Consider the following 21,341-nt stretch of genomic DNA (forward strand, 5'->3'; position numbering starts at 1 on the left):
GACGCCTTTTCGAGATATCGCCATAAAGGTGGACCAGGGGTGACTCTAGAATTTGTTTGTACGATATGGGTATCAAACGAAAGGTGTTAATGAGTATTTTAAAAGGACGTGGGCCTTAGTTCTATAGGTGGACGCCTTTTCGAAATATCGCGATAAAGGTGGACCAGGGGCGACTCTAGAATTTGTTTGTACGATATGGGTATCAAATGAGAGGTGTTAATGAGTATTTTAAAAAGGAGTGGGCCTTAGTTCTATGTGTGGACGCCTTTTCGAGATATCGCCATAAACGTGGACCAGAGGCGACTCTAGAATTTGTTTGTACGATATGGGTATCAAATTAAAGGTGTTAATAAGTGTTTTAAAAGGGAGTGGGCCTTAGTTATATAGGTGGACACCTTTTCGGAATATCGTTATAAAAGTGGACCAGGGGTGACTCTAGAATGCGTTTGTACAATATGGGTATCAAATGAAAGGTGTTAATGAGTATTTTAAAAGGGCGTGGGTCTTAGTTCTATAGGTGGACGTCTTTTCGAGATATCGCCATAAAGGTGGACCAGGGGTGACTCTAGAATTTGTTTGTACGATATGGGTATCAAATGAAAGGTGTTAATGAGTATTTTAAAAGGGCGTGGGCCTTAGTTCTATAGGTGGACACCTTTTCGAAATATCGCCATAAAGGTGGACCAGGGGTGACTCTAGAATTTGTTTGTACGATATGGGTATCAAATGAAAGGTGTTAATGAGTATTTTAAAAGGGCGTGGGCCTTAGTTCTATAGGTGGATGCCTTTTCAAAATATCGCCTTAAAGGTGGACCAGGGGTGACTCTAGAATTTGTTTGTACGATATGGGTATCAAATGAAAGGTGTTAATGAGTATTTTAAAAGGGCGTGGGCCTTGGTTCTATAGGTGGACGCCTTTTCGAAATATGGCTTAAAGGTGGGCCAGAGGTGACTCTAGAATTTTTTTGTACGATATGGGTATCAAATGAAAGGTGTTAATGAGTATTTTAAAAAGGAGTGCGCCTTAGTTCTATATGTGGACGCCTTTTCGAGAAATCGCCATAAACGTGGACCAGGGGTTACTCTAGATTGTGTTTGTACGATATGGGTATCAAATTAAAAGTATTAATGAGGGTTTTAAAAGGGAGTGGCCCTTAATTGTATATGTGAAGGCGTTTTCGAGATATCGACCAAAATGTGGACCAGGGTGATCCAGAACAGCATCTGTCGGGTACCGCTAATTTATTTATATATGTAATACCACGAACAGTATTCCTTCCAAGATTCCAAGGGCTTTTGATTTCGCCCTGCAAAACTTTTTCATTTTCTTCTACTTAATATGGTAGGTGTCACACCCATTTTACCAAGTTTTTTTCTTAAGTTATCTTTTGCGTCAATAGACCAATACAATTACCATGTTTCATCCCTTTTTTCATATTTGGTATATAATTATGGCATTTTTTTCATTTTTCGTAATTTTCGATATCGAAAAAGTGGGCGTGGTCATAGTCGGATTTCGGCCACTTTTTACACAAATAAAAAGTGAGTTCAGATAAGTGCGTGAACTGAGTTTAGTAAAGATATATCGATTTTTGCTCAAGTTATCGTGTTAACGGCTGAGCGGAAGAACAGACGGTCGACTGTGTATAAAAACTGGGCGTGGCTTCAACCGATTTCGCCCGTTTCACAGAAAACAGTTATCGTCCTAGAGTCTAAGCCTCTACCAAATTTCACAAGGATTGGTAAATTGTTGTTCGACTTATGGCATTAAAATTATCCTAGACAAATTAAATGAAAAAGGGCGGAGCCACGCCCATTTTGAAATTTTTTTTTTTTTTTGTATTTTGTTGCACCATATCATTACTGTAGTTTATTGTTGACATAATTTACTTATATACTGTAAAGATATTAACTTTTCTTTTAAGATTTGAATTTAAAAAAAAATTTTGTTTTAAAAAGTGGGCGTGGTCGTTCTCCGATTTTTCAAATTTTTATTAAGCAGACATATAGTAATAAGAGTAACGTTCCTGCCAAATTTCATCATGATATCTTCAACGACTGACAAATTACAGCTTGCAAAACTTCTAAATTACCTTCTTTTAAAAGTGGGTGGTGCCACGCCCATTGTCCAAAATTTTACTAGGTTTCTATTCTGCGTCACAAGCTCAACTCACCTACCAAGTTTCATCGCTTAATCCATATTTGGTAATGAATTATCGCACTTTTTAGATTTTTCGAAATTTTCGATATCGAAAAAGTGGGCGTGGTTATAGTCCGATATCGTTCATTTTAAATAGCGATCTGCGATGAGTGCCCAGGAACCTACATACCAAATTTCATCAAGATACCTCAAAATTTACTCAAGTTATCGTGTTAACGGGCAGACGGATGGACGGACGGACGGACATGGCTCAATCGAATTTTTTTTCGATACTGATGATTTTGATATATGGAAGTCTATATCTATCTCGATTCCTTTATACCTGTACAACCAACCGTTATCCAATCAAAGTTAATATACTCTGTGAGCTCTGCTCAACTGAGTATAAAAATTCGTGCCAACCAGCAGCCTGTCAAGTCGAGCTAAATAAAACCGTTTAAAAATTCATTACCTCCATATAGCGCAGGTGTCCACGTGTTAATAAAATTCGTATTTAGAAAAGGACAGGTACATAAAAAAACAGTTTTGTTTAGTTCCAGATCTGATAACGGTTTTGGTTACATTAACCATGTTAGCGATATTGTCAAACACTCATCTCACTTCAAAATCATCAATATGGCAACGCTGGCAATGCCACATAACTACTTCGCAAATACATTTGTGTCCGATGTGCTACAAGCAACTCTTAAGCTTAGTAAAATGATAGTAAATTAGTAGACGTCACAAGTCTAATAAATCTGTGAAGAGAATCATCGCAGCAATGTTTAGTACACTAAAATTACCATCCACGATATGAGCCTAAAATGTGTTGTGACACAAACAATCAAATTATTATTTAGGTTAAAATAATAAAACTAATTACAATAATTCTTTATTATTTAAAAACATTAAGGTGGGCCACAAAAATATTACGCATATGTGGTGCGGCTACAAAAGATCTGGAGGAGTGTTATTTGCTTATGTTGTATGTATGAATGTAAGCTTTTGCGCTATATTCTTCTAGCGCCGAAGTTTATCGCACTTAACCTACATATCTACATACCAATGTTTAAGCAAATATTTTTGAACTAAATTTAAATTTTTTATGCAAAATAATACGAACATCTTGAACTTATTTAATTAGACATGCGTCAACGCTCCATTTTTTATAATTATTTTTTTTTTTAGTGTAGAAAAATGTTTACACTTTCATTATGTTTTGTGTATGGCAGAATGCGTCATCGCAGTGGAGAAGTTTACACGCGCCCGAAAATATTGTCAATATCAATAGATTTTGTTAACAATACTTATGTGATAAAATAATGTGTATGCAAAAAATATTCCGCTTTATTTCAAAATTGTTACAAACATTATTTAAATGAAGTCAAATGAATGTTCATTCTATTCAGTCTTGCATAGTCAGTAATCGCTTAGAAAACTGTAGCTTCAATAAGTAAGAAATTATTAACTTAAGCTAGATAAATCACTGCCAAATAAACTGGTATGATTTTAATGAATTTAAATGTTTACTTTTAGCACTTTATTACTAACTTAGTGCTTAACATTTATAAACACATACACACACATACCTATACACTTGCGCTAAGCGTAAATTTTTCATGCAAATATTATTTAAAAAAAATTTGCTCTCACAATCAAATAAAAAATAGACTACAATAAACGAATAAAGCAATAAACAGCAACTTAAGTGTCATAACACATTCGGAATAGGAACATATGGAAATAAGTTAGGCTGACATTTTCACCGACGAGAATTGACGACAAGACTCAGCAACTGCATGATTGAACATTTTAAGTATTTTTTTTTTTATTTATTTAAAAAATAAAAGTAAAAACTACGTCAACTGAGATGCATTACTTTCTTTGACATACAAAACACATATGTAAATGTGTATTAGGCTGCCTACTGCACCATGTAATTTTTTCATTAACGCACGAGCTTGTACCATTTTGAAAATACCTCAAAAAGAGTAAAACTAGGCGTGAGTATTCGTGAACTTCGATTTATTAATATTTCTGGGCACCTTAATTTGTCGATATGGAATGGATAATACACCCATACCACGTCGATCGCAAAGCTGGTCGATAATAAAACTTAGATAACAAATTGATAACAATCCATCCGAGTTCGGTTCAGGCTTCGGTTTTGGCCTCGAATTTAACTTCAAATTTATCCTTTCTTCTCCCATCCCATTTTATTGTCCTTTCCATTTCTATTCTTTCCTTTCCGTTCCTTGTCTTGCCTTATCTCCGCAAACGTGACAGTAACCATAGGCTTCGTTATTATTATCCACATAATTATTGACATGATTATTATAATGCTCTTTTTCTTGCTCCTCTTCTGTTCATTTTTCTTTACATTTACCTCTTTCCTTCTTCGTTTCTGTTTCTCTTTTATATATCATCGCTTTGTTTTTCTGTCTTCGGCAATCTCCATTAGCTGATTTGCTTTCTGATTTCGCTATCGCTTTCATTGTAAGAATGTAACAGCGCTTCGTTTCCGATTCCAATGTGTCGGAGCTTCCGATTGATTTGGGTTAGGCAGAAAATTTAAATGTTTATTCTAATATTTTGTTAAACCTGGTGAATGATCGCACTTTTTTGTATAGCACCCTAAAGTATATACTTACTATGCACATTAGTGTGTCCTTTATTTACCTGGCCAGTTTTTTGCAGCATCGCTTGCTTAAAAAAGTTGGGCTTTAAGTTCGGATAGTTTTTCAATGCTTATAAAAAAGTTTATTTATTTTCTATAAAAATATTTAAATTCCCTTGGTGTAAATTATACATTTTTGAGGAAAATAAATTGTGTTTGCTTTCTTTGGAATAAAAATTAATAGTTCCCTTTGAGTCCAGCTTCGTTAATAACAGGCATCCTTATATACACCCTGCATTCCTAATGTAGTTAAAAAAGATATCTGAAATGATGTGGCAGTATTTATAGCACCTTTTTCAAATTTATTCACGAGCATTTTATCATTTGCATGGCTAAGCTCAACAAGTCACTGATTTAACCCTTAAGATAGCCATTGTGAATTTTTGTTTCTTTTGTAACGTCGCTTCCATTATCTTTTTAAATTACAAAAACGCACATCTGAACATGCATACATATTTATAAGTACATATAATATATATATTCAAACGTGTATCTTATCGGATTATCTACTACTTTTGCTGTCCCTTGTTAAAATATAAACTATTCAATTAAGACGAGCTGCGCTGGCCGCTCGCATTTACAAATATATTTTTTTTTTCTAATCTTTTCTGCTATTAACTCTCCTTTGGTTTCAAAATCTGAGTTTCTAGTGTTACATGGATAGCAAAGTGTTATGAGATATGAGTGCACTCACGCTAGTGATTTATTTACATTACTCAGGCCACATGCCGTTACTTGTTCTGGTTTCATGCTTCTTTTAATCTACCTTATTTACAAATAAGTAAAATTTAATTTATAGAAGTCAAATATCTGAGTTTCTTATATGCTATATATCTATCTAATCATGTGTTTACACCACGTAAGGTGACCTCTCCGCAATCTCCCACATTGTCTGCACTCCAGTTTGACTAATTAGAGCAGGGAGGCTTTGAGACTTGTGGTTCATCTACAGAGACTTTTCGCATCTGGACTTAGCGTAATATTTAAAATTTTTTCTGATCGCGGCTTCTATAGGCAAAGTAGGGAGTGCTTGAACGGGTTTCTGGCCCAGGAGTGCTTGGTCTGACCACACTATGGACACCTAGTCGTCTCAATCTCATAGACGTTGCTTTGACTAGGCTTCTGCATTTCCAAACTTGGCTTTAGCATCTTCTGTTATATTTACCGTGAACACCCCTAAAGGGTCATATATACATATATATATGTACTTACATACGTTATTCAAAAATGTTTATTTCAAATACTCAAATGCTCTGAAGGTATCGCTATTACTTACCGGGCTCGCTCTTAATGACCACCATAATCATCATCATTAATTGGCGCTTAGCCGCCTAAGCGATTTTGGCCGAAGTAACGAGCACGCCGTCATCAAAAAAAACTGTAAACATGAATGTAAACATCAATCCCTGTTCTAAGGGCTTTATCATTTGATGCTTCAACGTATATGACTACGAGGCATCTATTAACAGTAAGCTGCGCGACTGCACAGGAACAGCTTCCCTTCACTTGACATCACATACTTCGTTGTTTTTGTAATAGCAAAAAAGTCACCAAAGTTGCTAATAAGCCAAAACTAGACTATCTTAGAAAAAATTTATTTTGAAAAAGTCGAATGTTCTCGTCGAGTTTTTGAAAGTTTTATTTGAAAACGTAATGCCAAAAAATATCCGAAAATTCGCAAATTTTTTCAAAAAGTTTTTTGAAATTTGGCTATTTAGGTTTGGTTACAACACTTACCTAAAATTGTTTTAAATCAACGAAAAAACAAAAAATGAAATAATTGATAAAATTTTGCAAATTATTTTTGCTGCTATTTTTTCCTTGCAGGTGTAAAATTTTGTTTTGTCATTCTGACTTAGCAAAGTGTTAATTTGTAATACGCACTGCAGTAATTGAATTCATTGAGTGTTAATAAAGACAAGCGTTTTGGCTTGTGACATTTGAGTTTCTATAATTGTGCGCATGCGTGGCACTTGGAGGAGTGGAACACGTTTATTGAATCATATATAACATATTTACAGAACTTATACTTGTATTCGAAATCGTGAATAAACAAAAAAATTATACTGAGATAAATACTAACTTTGTGTGATATTTATTTAGGTTTTAATTTTATAAAAAAAACAAAGCCATTTTAAAAAGTTGTAGGTATATCCATGACTAAATAAAGGTCACATGAGTACCCGATAAAACCAACCAACACAACACCAACTTCATTTATTTAAATTAACGCTTTTATTATAGTTATTTAAGACTTTTTTAAACACATGTATTAATTATATATATATTTTTTTTTATTTTAGCGCAATATAAAATTTTAAAAACAGTTTTTTTTAATTTATTTAATAAGTTGGGACAAAGTTAAACAACGGACGGACAAGGCGTCAATTGTTTCGATTAAATTTGTTGTTTAAATTTTTTCCAAATTATTAAATAAATTATAAATTAAAAATTATTGTTAAATGCTTTCATATATTTTAAAGCAATAAGGGCAATCCCCGTTTAATTCATAAAATTTTTTAAATATTTCTGCATCTAATTTCAGAGCGTTTTGCAACAAACCGCCAATCCGCTGCCAATAGCCATTGCCGATCTACCACCATCACCTACAGCACTTATGCCACCATCTAACAATTTTCTATTCGCTCCTCCGCATCAACTTTGCGCCTTATGCCAGAAAAAAATCGAAACAGATGGCAACTCAAATGCGCGTCTTAGACAAGCAACACCAGAAAATAGTAGTTCCATCGATTCTAATATCAGCGAAACAACAGCCACCACAACGGCAACTAACACCGGTAACACCGCTGTAACCTGTGCATTGGTCAACAACAATGCTATCAATAATCAGCCTGTGGAGATCGCCTTGGATGCGGTGGCAGCACAAACGGCAGCTGAGGCGGCAACCACTGCGGTAGTATCTAATGGTGGTGCTAAGCCGAAGCTAGCGCCAATGGCGGCACACCAGCAATTGCCAGTGCTCAAGAAACAGGGTGTCTCCGGTGAAAGTTGTGAAACATCAATGCAACAATCGATTAATGAACCCATACCGAAATACGAAAAGGATTACAGGTGCGTGGTATTGATTACATATATGAAAGCAATTGCAACTCAAAATATACTTATTTCTTTCCAATTCATTTATAGCTCCAAGCAACTCATCAAAGATGCTATTATGGATAACGACTTCCTCAAGAATATCGATGCATCACAAGTACGCTGTTTGGTCGAATCAATGTATTCGCTAAAGATAGCCAAAGGGGAGTTTGTGATACGCGAGGGTGAGGTGGGCGCACATCTTTATGTTTCAGCCGAAGGTGAATTCGAGGTAGTCAAGGATGGCGTTGTATTGAGTGTGATGGGGCCGGGAAAAGCTTTCGGGGAACTTGCCATACTCTATAATTGCACGCGCACTGCTTCCATACGGGTGCTGTCGGATGCGCGTGTTTGGGTGCTGGATCGTCGGGTCTTCCAACAGATCATGATGCGTACAGGCTTGCAACGTATCGAGAATAGTGTGAACTTTTTGAGATCGGTGCCATTATTAAAGAATCTCAGCATGGAGGTGTTGGCGCAAATCGCCGATGTACTGGAAGTGGTGAGTCATTTTTGATTTAATTTAAATGCGAATATTATTATTAATTAATGCCAACACTGTGCAGGGAATTTTCCTTTTATCTTTTCAAATATTGTCCTTGAAAATTTGACTGTGCTTGAAGGATTCATTAGCTTTTTTTAGAAATTGTATTTCAAATTATTAGAATGTTAAAAAAAATTTTAGCGAAGAGGATATTATTGGAAATTTCTCAAAATCGTAAAATTAACAGAAAATTGTAAAATTGTGACAAAATTTGAGCGAGCTCTCATAAACTATTTGTGGGAGGTTCCCTTTAGTTATAGTTATGGATTATAAATTTAGAAATATTGCTTGGTTGAAAGGTTATAGCAAACCACAGAACACAAAGAAGAGAAGAAACAAAAGTAGAAAGAAAACGAACTTGAAATTAATATGGCGCACTAATAAGAGAATTCGAAATAGTGATGTAATTTCACGTAGTAATTAAACAACTCAACTGAAACTTTGTTATACTATTTTTTTTTTTATAATTTTTTGTTTTTCAGGAATTCTATCCCGCTGGTACATATATCATACGTCAAGGCGCTAGCGGCGATACCTTTTTCCTCATTTCTCAAGGTAGCGTGCAGGTAACACAAAAATTGACACCCACTTCGGAAGAAAAGGAGATACGTACACTGCAACGTGGTGATTACTTTGGTGAGCAGGCTCTCATCAATGAGGATAAGCGTACAGCGAATATTATTGCCTTGGCGCCGGGTGTTGAGTGTCTAACGCTGGATCGTGACTCTTTTACGCAATTGATTGGTGATTTATGCGAATTGAAGGAAAAGAATTATGGAGATGAGAATCGTGTGCTGGCCATGAAATATTCAGAGAAAACAAGCGAGATATTTGGCGCCAATGTGAAGCAAGGTAATTGAGCAGTGTACAGAATTGAAAGGTCTATTGTTTTTCTAATAGCGGCAGGTGTAGCCTGCTTATGAGTATCCAAGGTTTTGGCACTTTTAAGCCACAATAATTAGGACCACCTTTATACATTTTGTATACAAAAATAGTGCGGGGTACGAAGACAATGTGATTTTAGAAATCAAACGTAAATTAACTCTAGTCCAGTAGCGTTACTTTGGACTGAACGGGCAATTGAAAAGTTTCCACGAACCAAAATTACATACTACAAGTCGCTCAGAGTCGAAAGAAGATAAGATTGCTCTAGGAGTGCTCGAGAGAAAAGTTCTTCGGAGGATTTGTGGTCCTGTACATGAGCCGACGGCGAATATTGAAGAGCTATAGTAATGAGCTGTATGCAGCAATCAAGGTAGGGTAGCGAATAAAAGGCCAAAGGCTTCACTGGCTAGATCATGTTTTGCGAATGAACGCTCCGGCCAAGAAAATTTTCAATCGACACCCCCATTTGGAAGCAGGGAAAGGAGGAAACTTTCATGAGTTAGAAGAAGCAGGTGGTGGTTTAAGACTTGACCGCCCATAGTGCTCCCAATTGGCGTTAAATATAGCGAAACAGGTGACCACCGTGGTGTAGTGGTAGCGTACTCCGCCTACTACTCCGAATATCTAGGATATACCAGATATACCAACCGTAACCTCCTTTGGCCGTGAATATCCCAGAAAAAAGTTATCCTCGGTACATACCATTGAAATTTATGATTGTTCTACTTTCATTACTGACCTTGGAGCTAAGACCACAGTTTTTTTTTAACTTGAGTGCAAAGAACTCTTATATAACCTTGCTAAGAAAAGTGTTACACAAAGCATTTTGCAGCGCAGTTTACTTCTGTGTACTGTCTAAATTGGATTGGCCGTGGTTTTGTTACAAACTCTAAGATAGGTTATTTTTCCATCAATTTCTAATACGCCTATGGAAAGCTTTGAGATTGGCTTTCTTCAAACAAGTTATGAAAAATATCAGTTTGGAATTATTAGCTGAAAAATGATATTTTTCCACACAGCCGAAGCTATAGAATAGGCTAGAGGGGATACAAACTTGATCTTACCTATGTCGCATTGCCCGAGATAGTGGTATTACTAATAGCTTGGAATTAAAGCTGTATTTAGCCTAGGATTACTTAGGATATCTTATGCTTCTTAAAAAATAATTCTCATCCACACAGAGTTCCCTGAAATGCAACTCACCGACTTGGAAGTCGTAGCCACGCTTGGTATTGGTGGCTTCGGACGCGTTGAGCTGGTGAAAGCTTACAGAGAAAATAGTGTGGACACATTCGCTTTGAAATGTTTGAAGAAGAAACATATCGTCGACACCAAACAAGAAGATCATATCTTCAGCGAACGCACCATTATGCTAACCTGCGACTCACCATTCATCTGTCGTCTCTATCGTACATTCCGTGATGAAAAATATGTGTACATGTTACTCGAAGCTTGTATGGGCGGCGAAATATGGACTATGTTGCGTGATCGTGGCAGTTTTGACGACAATGCAGCACAGTTTATAATTGGTTGCGTCTTGCAGGCTTTCGAGTATTTGCATGCGCGCGGTATTATCTACAGAGATCTTAAACCAGAGAATTTGATGTTAGACGAAAGGGGCTATGTGAAATTGGTAAGTGGTGTGAGAAGTAAATAAAAAAAAGGCATAACTTTATTTTTTTTTTTAATGCAGGTTGATTTTGGTTTTGCTAAATATATTGGTAATAGTTCGAAGACTTGGACTTTCTGTGGCACGCCGGAATATGTGGCGCCTGAAATTATTTTGAATAAAGGACACGATCGTGCTGTAGACTATTGGGCTTTGGGTATACTAATACATGAGTTACTCAATGGCACGTAAGTATTTTTGATTTTTATATCAAGAGTATTTTGTAACGTTTTGGATGTTTTTTTATATGCGGCAGGCCACCATTCACCGCAACCGATCCTATGAAAACCTATAACATTATATTGAAAGGTATCGATATGATCGATTTTCCAAAACATATGTCAAGATCGGCTGTGCAACTGATCAAGAAGCTTTGTCGTGATGTGCCTGCAGAACGTTTGGGTTATCAAAAAGGAGGCATACAGAATATCAAAAAGCATAAGTAAGTGTTTAAAGCGTAGGTCATCAAAAAATAAGAGTGATTGTCTTGTCGCATACGCAATCAGAGCCCAATTTATTCTTCTAACTCTTTTGCAGATGGTTCCTAGGCTTTGATTGGGATGGCCTCGAACAACAATTGCTCATACCGCCATTTGTGCGTCCCATTGCACATCCAACGGACACAACTTACTTTGATAAATTTCCATGTGATCCCGAAGAACCACCAGATGAGTTTTCCGGTTGGGATGCAGATTTTTAATATTAAATGGTGCCTTTGCTCACCTTAGCTTAATGCTTTCAACTTTAGAGATTTGTATAGTTCTGTCTGTAAACTTTGCTCGTTGTGTTAATTTTCCAACTTTTTTTAGTTTACTGAAAGTCGAGTTTCTTCTGAACAAAATCAAACCCCATTTTTAGCAATAATATAGTAAATATACGTAAATCATTTAAATGTTTTTCTAATGTATTAGTAATAAAAAGAACTGCACTTTTGCTCACTAAAATTAAATATATATACATTCATACATATATATTTAAATATAGTTCTAGCAATTCTTCTATACTAATAAAACATACATACAAACATATATATCTAATGTGATATACATAAATGCACCTCTCAACCTTTGCTTTAAGCGCTAGCAATTTAATAAAAACAGAATCTGCTCAAGTATTTTTTACGCAAAAATGCAACGAAATTTTGTGCCTTCTTTAAAAAAACAAAAATTTCAGATACAAATTGTTAGAATAGTATTATACATAATAACCCATAAACTTTTAACTTATTTCGCTTTCTCAAAATGCATTACAGAATATTAATAAACGTTAAGTACTAGGTTTTGGATATACGATAGGAGAGCTTTGGAATGCCAAGCATTAAATAAAAAAATATTAATTAATAAAAATGATAATGTTGAAATTGGATTTTCATTAAAGGAACCTTTTTTTTTTTTGTTTTATTGAACGGCTGACAATTAACACTAGATTTAATTTAAGAGTGAATTAAAATGAACTGGGATTGGAGGAGGCTGAGCCTAAATCACTTCGAACCTAATTTACGCCAAGTAGATTTTTTTTTTAGAAGTGATATGGGCAGTCTTTCACTGAACTTTTTTTTTTTGTAATTATGTTTTACGTATATGTTTTTAAGTTTTTCTTTTATTCACTTTTAAAATAAATCAAGTTGTTATTGCCGGGCTTTGATATGTGTTAAAGTTGGCGAAGCTCATATCAAGCATTACACGAACAACATTTTCATACCCCTATCTCTGTATTCTACATAGTACATTTATACAGCAAATAATAAATTTAAATTATGCATTATAATTTGTTGTAATTTTATTTAGTTATAGATACTAATTTTGAAGAGCTGCACACATTGGCATACAATACACCCGCAGTGTCTGCAGCCACTGCCCAGGCGACCCCATTAAAAAGAAAAAAAGCGAGGTTTGGTGTTGCCTTCTCTTCGGGTTAGAACCTTATATATGGCTTTAGTACCTTTTTACCATCTCATAACATTTTCTACGAGTTATCCTAGCTAATTTTTCGGTTGATATTTTTTCTGCTCTTGATGCAATATATGTATGTATAAATCGGAATCAACCTTCTTTAAATGGTTCAAATTCTACTCAAGTTTAGCTAAAGTTTAAGGTCGCACCAAAAAAACGAACCTCAGAGCATCATGGCGGGCGGCGAGATATCAATGACCAAGAACTATCAGTCCCTGTAATCAGGGGTGCTATTAGTACCATGCACATTAGATGGTTTGCAACCGGGTGGATGTGTGGCTGTATATAAGCAGAGTCAGAGAGAGAGAGACAGAGAATGTCCAGGAAATTCGTAGTGTCGTGAGCTCGCGAAGAGGTCTTGGGCGGGGAAAGCACCGATCTGCTAAAGGCGACAAGACTGCTTTAATAAAGCTGAGGCCTAACTACCTCGATTCAAGTATCGGGGATCCATGTCCAAAGAAAAAATAGAAAACAAACAGAATAAATTGGAAGAATGCCAACAGAGAGGATTGGAAATGGATCATATTTGTGGTGATTTTGAAGAGCGCATGATATGATGAACCCAGAGTATGGGATAATGGCCTGCGGCGTGGACAGCGATAACAAGGGAATAATATTCGTAATTTTTAGGTCAAAGTAATCTTTTGAAATGAGACCTGGTTTTAGTGTTTTAGATCGACTTTGAAAGAACTTATATCCTCGCTATATCCGGACGTAAAAAAAAAACTTTTTTAACAAGTTTTTATTAAACTTTTTATGTTCAACTAATTATTTCTTATTTCCACTTTATTATAAAAGTTCGTATTTGCATGGGATCCAGTGAAATATCAAACTTGCTCGTAGAGTCCTTTTTCTTCGCCGACAATGGGATGTGTTTTGCTTTATAATATTCCGGCTTTTTCATCTTAGAACTCTCTGGCTGGAACTTGAAACGGCTCATTTCGCTTAAATTCAAACTACCATCCAATGTAGTTTCGCGCAATTCCTCACCACCCAACTGGTCGAAAAGTGAACGCAAATTCAAACTAACCGAAAAAGTTTCGCTCTTATCCAGTATGTTCTCTAAGCGCACAAGACGTTCATTAACGCTAAATGGTTCTAGTGTTAATAAGTGTACCGATGGTGGCAAACTGAAGGAAGAAATCTCAGCTAAATCTTTTTTGGCACCTTGTGGAGCACTACTGAAGAATTTTGCAAAAGGCATATGAATCTGTTGCTGTTCAAGACGTTCGTAAAGCGACGGTGTATTCTGTACATCGCCCAATACCAAATATACGTTGCCACGGGCCACCACACCTTGCCCAAATGCTGTCTCATTGAGCGCTTCACCAACACCAAAAGCATCATCACGCAACAAACGCCGATGTAACATCAATTCAAGCTCACCATCGTTCAAACTGCTGCCGCCTTGAGCACGATCGTTAAGTAGCGCTATGCGTTTCTTACTATCTTCAATTGCAATGCGAGCTGTGATTGGATAGTAATTACCAGATTCAGCTTCTGTCATATTTGGTTTAAAGTATTCACGTTTATTGCGCTCACGACGTAACATTTCACGACCATTGGAATCGGTATAGAAAATGCCATTGGACTGAAGATTGCTCGTGAAACGCGTAATCACTTCCTTACCGATGCTATCGTTGATTGGTATTGGGCCAATAAGCCATTGGAACTCGACACGATTGACACCTTCGTAAATGCGTATAACTTGCGAAACCCAATCGCCAAATCGTTGATGTACCTCTTTCACTTGTGTGCCCTCATAAATGCTCAAGCTGACAGTGTCGCCAATGAGCAGCTCAGTGCCATTGGGACGGAAGATGTAAGCACCTGAAGAACGATTCTTGAATTCCATGTTATTACCACTTGCTGCTTTGTAATAAAAGAAATCCTGGCGTATATTCTCAGTAATGCCATTCATTTCCACTTTGCTTAGATGACCGCTAGATGCGAAGGTTAACTTAATGAGCTGTTATTGAAAGTAAATGGGCAAAATGAGTGAGGAAATCTCGAATATAATATTTTTTCTTAAAAGTTTCAGCGCATGATTTACATTTTTCGACTTACCGACGTCTTAACAGTGGTTTCAGCTCTTCCTTCTATGTCCTTCACAGTCTTCAACTCACCGCGTTGCCTACTTTTGCGAATATCGTTTAGTCGTTGAGGTATGCTGTTAAATCGTGCCTTCAAGTACCTTAAGCTACCGTCGTTTTTTATATAGAAACTACGCAGCTTTTGTACATAAGCCCGAAAGACTAGCTCATGTGTCGCACCCATCGTTCGAAAATTCAAACTTTGTACCTCATTTGGGATAGGCAACAGCTCAGAAGTAAGAACATGACCTTAAAATTATTGATATTAGTAAGCAGCAATTTTTACTAACCAGTCATAAAAGATCACTCACCTTCACTATCGGTCACCACATAACTCTCATTCTTCACTGGCACACGCACATATTGGCTCGCTGGTTGTGCCAGTGGATTGTATAGCGTGACAACTATTCCATCAGCGCCGTTCTGTGTGAAATCACAAACGCTTATATTCAGTTGCAGGCAACTCACAAATTCTCCATTTGTGAGGTTAGCTAATTTCTGTAAAGCCGAACGTGCGCTCGTGTGTGCCGATTCTATAGCCGCAGCCAAGAGGCGATTATAATCTGCAGCCACATGTTGCTTCTCTGTACCAGTGATCGCATCATGATGCTGCATAACACCCATCGCATGGCGGAGCTTATTCAAATTGTTGTGGTCAGCGGTACTTGTAAGATTCGCAAGCGTAACAAGTTGCTTGCTAACCTGTAGGAAATGATTACCGTCACGCTCGAAACGTTTCTGTGTGGGACGAGAGCTATAGTAGCCTGTCCAATAGCTGTGCCAATCACTGGAATACGGAAAGAAATCCTGTGTTTTATTGGGCCAAGTAAGTGATGATTCGTGCAACGCTTTCAGATAGCAGGCGGGCGTTGAATAGAAAACATTTACTTTGGAGCCACGCGTCTGACGTTCGTTAACATATCTAACAAGGTAAAGAGAGCGAAAGTGTGAGAGTTAGTATGTAGTTCGAGAAAACAGCTGTGTCGGGTGACTTACTTAATTAACTTGTCCATATTTTTGAAATTCATAACAGCATTCTGATAATTAAAATCATCACCCATCGGTGTAATCACATCTGTCGCACGATAATATGCCGTTACATTTTGAATGTAACTAATGAAAGTATCGACTCTCTCTTTCACATTATTATCATAACTATCGCCATCAATGATTGGTGCATCAGAGCAGAGAGTATCGAAACAGAAACCAGGTGGTGCCGAATAATGACCATACAGCAAACCCGTGAAGAGTTCAGCACTTTCACCTAAACTTTCGCTAGTTTCCCATATCATTTCTGCAGTCTTATTTCTCAAACGTGCATTTTTATCAATCCAATCCATGCGCGCAAAAAATTGCCCATCGTAACCCATTTGAGCGAATAGCGAAGCCATTTCACGGGAATGACCAAAAGGATCGATTTGCCAGCCAACATGCGGGCGTCCGCAAGTGCCAAAAGTTTCTTGAAGGTTTCTATGTAGTGGGAAAGAAATAAAATTAAATGTGACCTTTCAAAATATTTTAATGTTACTCACTTTAAGCCGATTGTAAACTGATCGATCACCGATTGGTAATGCACCGCAGCTTCATCGTTCATTGACCATGCACCGCCTGCAAATTCTAAGCGCCCAAGTTTGACTAAAGTCTTCACTTGCGATTTCAAATCAGCTGTTTGTTCGTTGAACCATTTGAAGAAGAAAGCTGATTCCACAAAAATGAAGCTGTTTACATACAAATATTTTAATTCTATTTAATTCATTTGTTTGAAAGAGTTGTATTCTAGTATAAGAGTACACACCGTCTTTTAGCATCTTTCATAAGCTCCTGTATCACACCATCCAGTATATACTGTACACCAGCTTGCTGTATACCATTTCGCCCACCATAATAATACTGATCGACAGTTTTTAGCCAGCCAACATCATCGTGCGAATGTGGTACCAGATGTACATTGATCATATTCACTTTACCGGAAGGGCAATTCTACAGAAGTTTGGAAAGCGAACATTTGTTAATATATTTTCTAAAGGAATAATTAAAACGCATATAATTATAGAGTGCTGAGTACTAAAGGGTCGAGAACAGCGAGAGAAAGAAGGATGAAATTCCTTTCTAATGATTTAAGACTTAACTAGGGGAGGCGTTAGTTGATAATTGAGATAGCAAAATTCTTAGCGGAATAACAAGATTTCCGTGGTATTAAGAGTAGCATCCTCAAATACCAAAAAAGAAGTTTCGTTCAAAGCCTACAGGATGTTTTAAGAAACAAATTTTATATTGGAAACCATGGAAACAACTCAAATCATAAAATTTTACAAGAACTCGATAATCTTTTGAAATTCCCATATAAATTTAGTTAATTGAAAAAAAAATGCTATCGGGTAAAAGTTGTTAAGTATAAATTTCAACAATGTACTATAGGTTTTATGATAAGTAGTTCTAAATATATTACTTTTTATGCTACCGGCAATTCCTATAACTACTGCTGATGGTCTTTTTGGGAAGTCAGAAATCCTTAACTAACGAATATAAAGTTCGTTTAAAAATATCTTTGTTGTTATCTTGAAACCAAAAAACAGTTAGCTTTATAAGCAGTAAACTAATAAATATTAATAAAAAATTACTTATCACTGAAGTGGTAAATCAATTAATTATATCTTAAATGTGAACAATAATAACACATCCAATTATTTTGTCGGAAAAAGAAGAATATTCTATTCGTCTACATTCAAAATAAAATCCAACGCCTTTTATCTGAACTGAGTTGAATTGCTGCCAGTGAGACCGTGTGGCTGCACTGGGTGAGTTTTTATGCAGTTGTCCAAAAACTGTGCCGTGATGGAAGTTTTTTTGACATGGACTCATGTTAAGCCGAGAAAATTCTTTTAGGTTTCGATGTTTTTTTCATGTATTAGAGAAATCTTTCAATAAAGTTTAAAGTTTTGTTAAGATGGACGAGTCTCAGACATTCTGTAAATAAGGCCGTATCTGAGTGAAGCCGTGTCTCAGGAGACCAGTTAAAAATGTTGTAACTGAAAGAACTAATTTTTCAAAAAAGCTTGGAATTTAATTAAATTTATTTCCTTGTTACAATTTGTAAAAGGCATAAGTTTGTAAACCAGAATATAGATTCATATATCTTCTATAGTACGGTTTAGCATTTTAGTAGTTAACGAATTGTCAAAAGAAATTATACTAAATTTAGGTCATCTCTCTTCTGTCAAAAGATTTTTGATTTCAATTACAACTTTTTTAAATTTCCTCCGGAGATACGACTTTACTAACGACTTATTAACATAATGTCAGTGAAGCGTTCTTTGCGTTCAAAACTTTTAAGTTACGACCTTTTTATTAAGATAGGTCGATATGTTGAAACATTTCTTTGTTTCCTTAACAGGAACCGTGATTATTTTTCTAAATATTTGAAAAATTTGTTTCTTATCAGTTTTGCTCCTCGGCAGTGGTTTGGCGAACACTCCGTTCGGAAAAGTTACAAAGAATCACGACGAAATTTTGGATAAAAGCCCGGTCGTAATCCCCTTGGAGGTATATCGCGCCAAATTTTTAATTTTTCTTATATGTTTATAACTATAAGTTTCAAACTTTACTCGAATTTTTAAAGAGTTCAAAAAACGTTGAACGTTCGTACTCGCAGATTTTAAATCAAAAGGCCGGAAACACAGCATTGTAGACCTTTAAAAGCCCTGACAAAGTTTCCATAATCAAAGCGCCTTAGTCATAACCATACTTTTACTCAACCACATCTGTTGGCATGGGTTATTGGTGGCCTAACCTAAAAAACATGTATGGGTAATGGATATGGCGAAACCCCAATGACCAATTAATTGGCTATGGTATGGTTAGTGCTTTTTAATATGCATATGGATAGATATGACCTCATCTTCAAGGCATGATATCTCCGTTTCGCTGATTATCTACGGTTCTTTGAAAAATCCTTAAAACAAACAATCAGCTGGTGGTGTGGCATCACCTTGTGCCGAATTCCTCTTGATATCTCTTGTATTCTGTTTAAAAATCACCTCGAACTTAAATTTTTATACTGAAGTATATAGATGATGCTTTCATATAAAGTTCAAGCTCATAAAAAATAAAATAAATACAATTCTTATAGGTGCGGGGAGAGAACTTTATTGCTTAACGTATGAAAATATTTTGATTCATCAAATATTTTAGGAAAAATTGAAAAAACCCGACATCAGGCGACAGCTATTTCGATTTTACCTTGTATATTGAGTCAAGTTAGCTTTAAACTATTTCCCGTGGAAAATATCTTTATTTTCAAATGAAGAATTCCAATGATGAAACTTCTTTTAGTCTGGTAAATATTTGGCAAAGCACCTTTTACAAATCACTCTAAAACAGAGCCTACGCTATGAGGAAATTATTAATTAAAAATTTTACACTAATATCACACATTCCTACTGAGCTGCAATCGCTTAAAAAAGAAAAAAAATGCACTAACACTTAAAGCGCAGCTCCTGCAGCGGGTATGCCAAGCACAAGTGCACTCATCTGCAGCAATGGTTATTTTAAATAAAAAACAACAAAAACAAACAAAACTAGAAACTAGACTTAACATAAATAATGTCATTAACCCACCGCATAGCCACAAGCAGCTTGGACTTTTTGCACATCCACGATCACAGCAAAGGCCACAAAAGTTGTGGCAATAGCACAAAGTAACCGCATTTCGGCGGTTGAAAGTTTTTAATTTTTTTGTTATTCCGAATTAAAAGAGCACATGGAATTGGACGACACTACCGAATCACTTGGAATTACTGCTGATCCACCACTAAGAGTCAAACCTTTTTATACAAAACAAAAGGGTGTAACGTAAAATTTTAATCCAACTTGCTATATCACTAAATAAAATTAAAGCCATAGTATTCAATTAAATTTTACTGATAAGCAAATTAAACTGTGAGTCGTAATTGAGTAATTTTTTGAGCGACTCGTAGTTAGTGGGACGCTTTATTTGAGAATCATGATTTATTCTCAACATAATGCCGATCTGAGAGAGAGGCGTGGATTTATTTAAATTTGTTAATGGTTGAAAAAAAGTAATGAACAAATTTTAATATACAACATGTTTAAGCAAAACAAATTTTCTAACAGCACGTCTATTGCTTTTACTAGGATTTTTTATGAGTATATGGCATAATTACATACGAACAAGCCACAAATCACCTGCATAGTAGCCATGGTCCGATTTTTTATATTCCTGATTACTTTATACATCGCAGATGTTTTTGCAATCACTTTTTATTCATTCAATGAGCCCTGATAAATATTATAACCTCATATGGTCATCGCAAAAAAGTTTAAGTGAAAGCGGCATGGCAGAAAGTAAGAATTACACTTTCTCGGCTGCCGCTTCGAGAAAGCCTATCTCAGCAGGGGCTTGAAAAATGGTCTATCTCATCTACTTCCGTTTCAAATACCGAAGAACGCTTCATACCACAATACTGTTAAAGAACGCCCTAAGTTTATGAAAATGCTTTCCTACTTTAGCTAAGATGAGACACTATGGATTTATTCAGTGTATGTGAGGTTTTTATTGACCCGAAAGATCGGCCTAACCTAAGCTAAGAAAAAAGGTATTTAAAAAGGTTCTGATAACCGTCGTTTTGGAAACAAATTTAAATATAATAGTTTCATTAAATAAGAAACTGCTAAAAATTACCAACAAAATGAACAAATAATAAGTCACGTAGTCATAAAAATTATCAACAAAATGAACAAATAATAAGTCACGTAGTCATAACTTGTCCAAAACAAAAAATAAAATAACCAAAAAGTTAATGAATTCACCAACTCAAATATTTACAGGTTATAGATATTTCGATAAACCAAACACCAATTGGTTGGCTATGGTATGGTTACGGCTAAGGCGTTATGCTATGACACCATTGACCAATTACATACATTGATTTCCATAAGGCTGGTTGGGTCTGCTGTTTTATATAGATATGTCAAGTTTGCCATAGGCTATAAGTTATAACAATTTTTATATTTGGTGGATGTTCGAAAGACGATGGAAAGCTAGCTATCAGGCAAGTTTCAATTTTCTTTCGCTATAACAGATGTGTATATAATGAAGGGGCACCCCCAAAGATCTATACTTGGCCCCTTGCTTTTCATTCTTTTATTAATGATGTGTTCAATGTATGCTTATGCCCATGATATTCAACTGCATTTGGCTGGTGACTTTAGTGCTATTCGTGACCTTTGTCTTGAATTCAATATACGCGTAAATGTTTCTTTCTT

General features: G+C 36.0%; 2 protein-coding genes across 2 annotated transcripts in view; one reads left to right on the top strand and one right to left on the bottom strand.

Moving 5' to 3' along the window:
* Positions 1-12,778, top strand: part of LOC137239137 (cGMP-dependent protein kinase, isozyme 1-like) — a 94,762-nt gene extending 81,984 nt beyond the window's left edge. The window contains exons 4-10 of the mRNA XM_067764101.1: positions 7,363-7,889; positions 7,965-8,415; positions 8,940-9,309; positions 10,524-10,975; positions 11,036-11,199; positions 11,268-11,453; positions 11,549-12,778. Coding sequence (XP_067620202.1) covers positions 7,363-7,889; positions 7,965-8,415; positions 8,940-9,309; positions 10,524-10,975; positions 11,036-11,199; positions 11,268-11,453; positions 11,549-11,711 — 2,313 coding nt within the window. The 3' untranslated portion in view covers positions 11,712-12,778. The remainder of the gene's footprint in view (positions 1-7,362; positions 7,890-7,964; positions 8,416-8,939; positions 9,310-10,523; positions 10,976-11,035; positions 11,200-11,267; positions 11,454-11,548) is intronic.
* An 892-nt stretch (positions 12,779-13,670) lies between these two features.
* On the bottom strand, positions 13,671-19,862 carry LManI (Lysosomal alpha-mannosidase I). Its single transcript, XM_067769289.1, has 7 exons — positions 19,674-19,862; positions 16,852-17,036; positions 16,589-16,774; positions 16,053-16,526; positions 15,368-15,978; positions 15,031-15,305; positions 13,671-14,932 (listed from the first exon to the last, which is right to left on the bottom strand). Exons 1-7 carry the CDS (start codon positions 19,761-19,763, stop codon positions 13,739-13,741), a joined length of 3,015 nt encoding a protein of 1,004 aa, XP_067625390.1. The 5' UTR covers positions 19,764-19,862; the 3' UTR covers positions 13,671-13,738.
* Between the last annotated feature and the right edge of the window lie 1,479 nt (positions 19,863-21,341).

The sequence above is a fragment of the Eurosta solidaginis genome, chromosome 2 (assembly GCF_040869045.1).
Source record: "Eurosta solidaginis isolate ZX-2024a chromosome 2, ASM4086904v1, whole genome shotgun sequence".
NCBI lineage: Eukaryota > Metazoa > Arthropoda > Insecta > Diptera > Tephritidae > Eurosta > Eurosta solidaginis.

What these genes read in the sequence shown, in the direction of transcription:
- LManI (XM_067769289.1), bottom strand. Translation starts at nt 19,763, where the DNA reads ATGCGGTTACTTTGTGCTATTGCCACAACTTTTGTGGCCTTTGCTGTG. An exon ending in AAGCTGCTTGTGGCTATGCG is followed by an intron (nt 17,037 to 19,673) that starts GTGGGTTAATGA and finishes AAACTTCTGTAG; the next exon opens with AATTGCCCTTCCGGTAAAGT. An exon ending in AATATGGACAAGTTAATTAA is followed by an intron (nt 15,979 to 16,052) that starts GTAAGTCACCCG and finishes TTACCTTGTTAG; the next exon opens with ATATGTTAACGAACGTCAGA.